The 2,500-nt window shown below is 48.3% G+C and overlaps 1 protein-coding gene across 1 annotated transcript in view; it reads right to left on the reverse strand.

Moving 5' to 3' along the window:
- The window catches only part of LOC137971565 (exocyst complex component 7-like), a 32,733-nt gene that overhangs the window by 2,128 nt on the left and 28,105 nt on the right, over positions 1-2,500 (reverse strand). The window contains exon 27 of the mRNA XM_068818372.1: positions 2,395-2,500. This exon is cut by the window's right edge and continues 28 nt beyond it. Within this exon, the coding sequence (XP_068674473.1) occupies positions 2,395-2,500 (106 nt within the window). The remainder of the gene's footprint in view (positions 1-2,394) is intronic.

A 2,500-nucleotide genomic window follows, 5' to 3' on the forward strand; every position in this document is an offset into this window, starting at 1 on the left:
CAGCAGCGAGTTGATACTCAGACCTCTGTATTTCGAAGGGTCAGAAGCAAGACCTTTGTTCTTGAAAAGGCACCGCACGCGGGAGTGTTTCCAACTGTCGGGGACCTCACCACCATTCCAGACGTTGGTCAGCAGTTCAGTGACCAGTTCTGCTAGGGCAGGGCAGTCGTTGTATTTCAAAAGCTCAGCGGCAAGACCGTCGGTGCCGATAGCTTTACCGTTTTTGAGCTTTGAGAACGCACTTTTAACTTCTTCAACTGTTGGAGGGGACTCATCAACGGCGATTTCGCGTTCTGGGAGGACATACGGGTGGCTTTCAGGGTCGGAGATTTCGGGGGGAGTTTTGACTTCACGAGAGCCGAAGTGGTTGGTGAAGTGTTCACGGAGTTTTTCAGGCGGGCAAACCAGCTTGTCGCTGTTTTTGACCATTTTGGCTTCACGCATGAGGCGAAACTCTTCTTCGATTTTGCGATTTTCTGCAGCCTGGTTGATTTTTTGAGAGCGTGACTTGTAGTAGTGACTTTTTAGCGTTTGCCGAAGCTTGCGCATTTCTCGGATCTTCTTTTTTCGCTTTTTAGGGTCTTTCTCAGCGAGCATCTCTTCGATCTTAGCCTTGAAATCTGAGGTATACCAAACTGGGTCCTCATTTTCGGCTGGTGGGCAGGTGTCCGTTGCAGCAACGTTGAGCGCATCGGAGATTCTCTGCTCAATCGCATTCGGAGAACGGTCATGGAAGAGAGGGTGGTTGAAAAGTTCACTACGCGTGATGTTGGAGAAAGCTTTACGCTTTTTAGCGTCATCGCAGAGGAGTTTGAGGTTCGGTTTGGGTTTCGGTGGGCGTTTTTGGAAGATGTTGCGGCGTTGGCGTTTGGAGGGGAGGCGTACTCGAAGACCTAGCAACAGGTGGTCAGATTCGTAGATTTCCGACGCGGGTATGTAGGCCCTGCAGCTCATCGAGGATTTCCATAAAAACTTATCAACCAGAAAATAATCCAGTCGTTTCTCAGTCTTCTTATCAGCTGAGATCCAGGTTTTACGGTGAATATCCTTACTCTTGAAAACCGTATTCGCGATGTAAAGCCGATGTTCGTTGGCAAAAGAGCAGAGTCGATCGCCGTTGTCGGTAGTGTCATAGTCGTCGAGGTTGAGTCCTACGTACTCGGTTTTTAGAGCGTTGCGACCGATGGTAGCGTTCCAGTCGCCGGCGATGATGCAGTGGTACCCTGGGTAGTCTTTCTTCATGGCTTTGACAGATTTGTCCAGTGGGCGGTAGAATGACGTTTTCGCGGCTTCGGCCTTCTCGGGGTCCTTGGCGGCTACATTCGTCGGAGAGTACACGCACCAAGCCATGAGTTTGATACCTAGGTGGTTGAGTCTAACGCGTAGAATACGCCCGGGCATGACGTGCTCGATGTCGAGGATCCGTACATCTGGGTTGCAGATTACGGCGACGCCACCGGCGGATTTTTTGGAGAATCCGGAGTAGACAAAAGAGTAGCCTTGGAGGTCTGGTTCATCCCAGTCGTCGATACGGCCGGAACCTGTCATATGGGTCTCTTGGATGAACGTTATGGAGTGCTGGAGCTTCTTGGAGGCGAGGGCTACTTGGACAAGCTTCGTGGGATCCTTGCAGGTACGGACGTTGATGGAACCGTAGAGTGCTGGGAGCATATTTTGGGACTTGAATAGTTTTGCGGGAGGGGATGGAGTTTTCGTGGGCTTGGAACTAAGAGAGCCATGGCGGAACACGTTGTGACTCTTATGTACATTGTGTTTTGGAGGGACGTTGTGCCTCGATTTCTTCATTTCATTTTTTGACCTTGATTGTTTGAAAAGCAAAGATGATACTTTAGCGTCTTCTGGTCAGCAACTGTGGAACTTTAGCAGCTGCGCGTCTTTCAGACAGGGACGTCTTTTTTCCTGTCTGGGGGGTGATATTTGCGTTATCTTTGAGTTGTTGTACTTAGCGTGCGTCCAGGGCGTCAGTGGACCGTTTTGACAGCACGACCTGGGAGTAATCTCCAAGAGGTAGGTCCGGACTGAGATAACAGAGTCGAGAGGCTCAGCGTTGTCGAGCTTCGGTTTTGGTTTGCAAATATCGGGTAACGTAGATCTAATAATACTAATAATACTAATAATACTAATAATACTAATACTAATAATACTAATACGCCCCAAAAAGACGAGGAACGCGTGTTGCGAATGACGAGCCGGTAAGGTCTTGATAGTCAAGGACGGTATGCATGAAAATTGCATTCCTACTGGTAACGAGTCCTTGAGCACTATGCAATTATTTTCCAACTGTACGTCTGACTATTGGTGAAACATGTCTCGTTAAGTGGTGTGTTCAATTGCGCTCACGGATCTAATCAGATTGTTGTTTAAAACACTTACTTCTCTATAAAGGACGTATACAATGGTAAAATCAAATTGATGTTCTCGTTTCTGAGCTGATCTCTAAGCTGTGTATCCGGTACTGCGTATGTTTTCTGTATCTGGT

This window comes from Montipora foliosa, chromosome 9, assembly GCF_036669935.1.
Source record: "Montipora foliosa isolate CH-2021 chromosome 9, ASM3666993v2, whole genome shotgun sequence".
Taxonomy (NCBI): domain Eukaryota; kingdom Metazoa; phylum Cnidaria; class Anthozoa; order Scleractinia; family Acroporidae; genus Montipora; species Montipora foliosa.